At 41.6% G+C, this 2612-nt stretch overlaps 1 protein-coding gene across 2 annotated transcripts in view; it reads right to left on the reverse strand.

Moving 5' to 3' along the window:
• zfp91 (ZFP91 zinc finger protein, atypical E3 ubiquitin ligase) overlaps nt 1-2612 on the reverse strand; it is a 14758-nt gene extending 12146 nt beyond the window's left edge. For both annotated transcript variants that reach the window (XM_015032293.1, XM_015032292.1), the window contains exons 1-2: nt 1099-2612; nt 782-819 (exon numbers count right to left, since the gene is read on the reverse strand). In XM_015032293.1, the coding sequence (XP_014887779.1) occupies nt 782-819; nt 1099-1511 (451 nt within the window). In that variant the 5' untranslated portion in view covers nt 1512-2612. The remainder of the gene's footprint in view (nt 1-781; nt 820-1098) is intronic.

Raw genomic sequence — 2612 nt, forward strand, 5'->3', positions numbered from 1 at the left:
TTTTCTAATTAGAAAATAGAGCTCATTTGTGTGTAATTTAACATTTTGCTACTGTAATAAGAATGCACATTATTCATGACATTGGCAAAACCAAAACCAACTGAACCCACGTGAATTGAACTGGTGGCAGCGTCAAGCTGTGGGGGGTGTTTTCTTCAGCTTTGCAACGTTGAAAGGAAGACGGATGAAACTACATACCGGGCAACAACTTCTTTAAAGTAGGAAAAGACTTGAGGCTTAAGGTGGAGGTTCACCTTCCAGCAGGGGAACAACACTAAATATACTGCCAGAGCTACAACAGATGAAAGCATCTTAAAGTGTTACAAGGTAATCGATGTGGAACAAAGATCACAGCGCAGAACCAGACAATTACCAGGATGACGTAGTAAAATCTATTTTCCGTAAGCTCAGAGGGTTTGGTTGAGGTATTTTGCAGAGATGAAAAGACTAAAATTTCAGTCTCTAGATGTGCAACACTGTTACAGGCAAATCCCCCCCAAAAACTAGCAGCTGTATTTGAAGTCAAAATGTGGGTGGCTGAATATAATTACACATAACTCTATACAGATTGTTTCTGAAAGAAACAAACACACAAAAAAATCCTGTATTTTTCCCTTTCACTTTATAATCATACGCAACTTTGTGTTTGTAACATTAAATCCAAATAATGTACATTAAAGTTACTGGTTTTAATGTAAAAAAAGAAAGAAAAAAAAAACGAGACACGTTGAAGCCATATGAAAACTTCTGCAAGGCTTTGGTGAAGCATCCCACTGATTACCTTGAACATCTGAGGCAGGTTTCTTTGGGTCTTCTGAACTAAAGAGAAAAGGGGGGGAAAAAATCACCTTGTGTGGCCAGCAGTGACACAACATCCCATATGACATTAATACAGCAGTTGTTATAAAGAGAGCGTCTTTAAAGACAGGTAAGTTTTACTCCACCCATGTAGGGGACGAGCCATGCAGAAGGCGTGCTTTTAAAAGGAGCAGACCCCCACTGATGCACGTTTCAACTCTACACAGGCTCATTATAAACAAATGTGCGTCTGTCGTTGACTGTATCTATTAAGTACGGGCTGATAAATGTGAAGCTTACTCTGTGCCTTGAAGGCTGTCTCCTGTGAGCCCCTCTCCAGCTTCTTCCTGACCCGCTGAATCTAGCCCTTTCCTCCGCTTGGAGCTGGAAACTTTCCGCCGCTTGGTCGCACTGCTGTCCGGGCTCGGTTCGTCCTCCTCCTCGTCGCTTTTCAAGTCCTTCAGCCAGGCCGGTACTGCCCTGGTTGACCTGTCCCTCAGAACCCGTCCGGAGGTCTGCGTGCTGGGCGCAGCTCCGTTAACCTCCGTGGCAGAAGAGGGGACACCGGACCTAGGTCGGCCCGCTCCCCGCTCTCTGAGTGCCCTCCGCTGCGTACCGATCGTACTGGTGGCCGGGGTCTGCTCCGCGGCCTTGTCCTCCTTCGGTTCCTCGTCTTTATTTACATCCCCGACTCTGTTGTCGACTGGTTCCATCACCGTGAAGGGTATATGTCCTACCTCTTAATTCCTCTTATAGTCAAGCAGGTTCACACGCAAAGTGAGGAATAACTAAGCACATCTGCTTTAAAGCCGTTTTGACTGCAAGCGGCCCTTATCCAACATTGATGCATTTTCTGCTGGATTCGTCGCAAATTAAATGCACATATTAATTCATTAGAAACTTAAAACTTTTCTTAATTATCTATTCAGCTATAAACCGATATAATTTTAAAGAAGCAGACACTAGTTTCTTGTTCTTAAAGCTATAGTAAACCTACTTATTCGCCAAGGCCCAGAGAACAGCCATTTTGTGCGCTTTGTTGCGTCTCCTTTAAGCCAAATATAAACTGAAGCCGTGTTCAAGAGTGACAGCAGCTCTCACACTCATCCGGATTTCCTCATGGCTCATAGCGCAGCGCGGCTCAGTTTAGCTAGCTTGTTTATAAATCTACAATCGCAGTGGCAAGCTAAGGAAGGGGTGCGCACGCACACTGATGCTGGGGCATGGTGGGAGTTGTAGTTAACATTAAATCTGTTAGCCTTAATATAGTTTAGATTATTAATTTTTCAGTTTTGTTCATTGAGCCACTTTTATTTACTAAAAGCAGCTTGACCAATGAACAATAGAAACAGTACTTCATATATTAAGAAAATGTACCATTATATGTAGAAGATTTTCCCAACAATTTTACAAAAATTATTATTTTTAGTCTATTTGGAATATATGCTCTTAAATTCTTAGTCAAATATACATTTCTGCAAAAGATAATAACAGACCGGTACGCCAAATGTATTCCACTAGCAAGTAGCTTGCTGAATATGTATTTTAACCTTAATAGTGAATGCGTTTTATGCTACATTCATCTGCACTGATGAATGTAGAGCTAACATGGCTGCCATTGCAAACCCACACTGACTAGTCTGAACTGCGGGCATGCTACAGATTTATAAGATGGTTTTACCACCAGATGGCAGTAGTATAATATGATAATCTACTGACTAAATCGCTCTTAAAATCCGTTACTTGTAAATCGGATATAGTGTTAACTCGTTTTTTTCTGTTTATGTTCTAATATGATTTTTCATATGAACATT

Source organism: Poecilia latipinna, unplaced genomic scaffold (assembly GCF_001443285.1).
Source record: "Poecilia latipinna isolate Pla-1442-1.1 unplaced genomic scaffold, P_latipinna-1.0 Scaffold237, whole genome shotgun sequence".
Classification (NCBI taxonomy): Eukaryota; Metazoa; Chordata; class Actinopteri; order Cyprinodontiformes; family Poeciliidae; genus Poecilia; species Poecilia latipinna.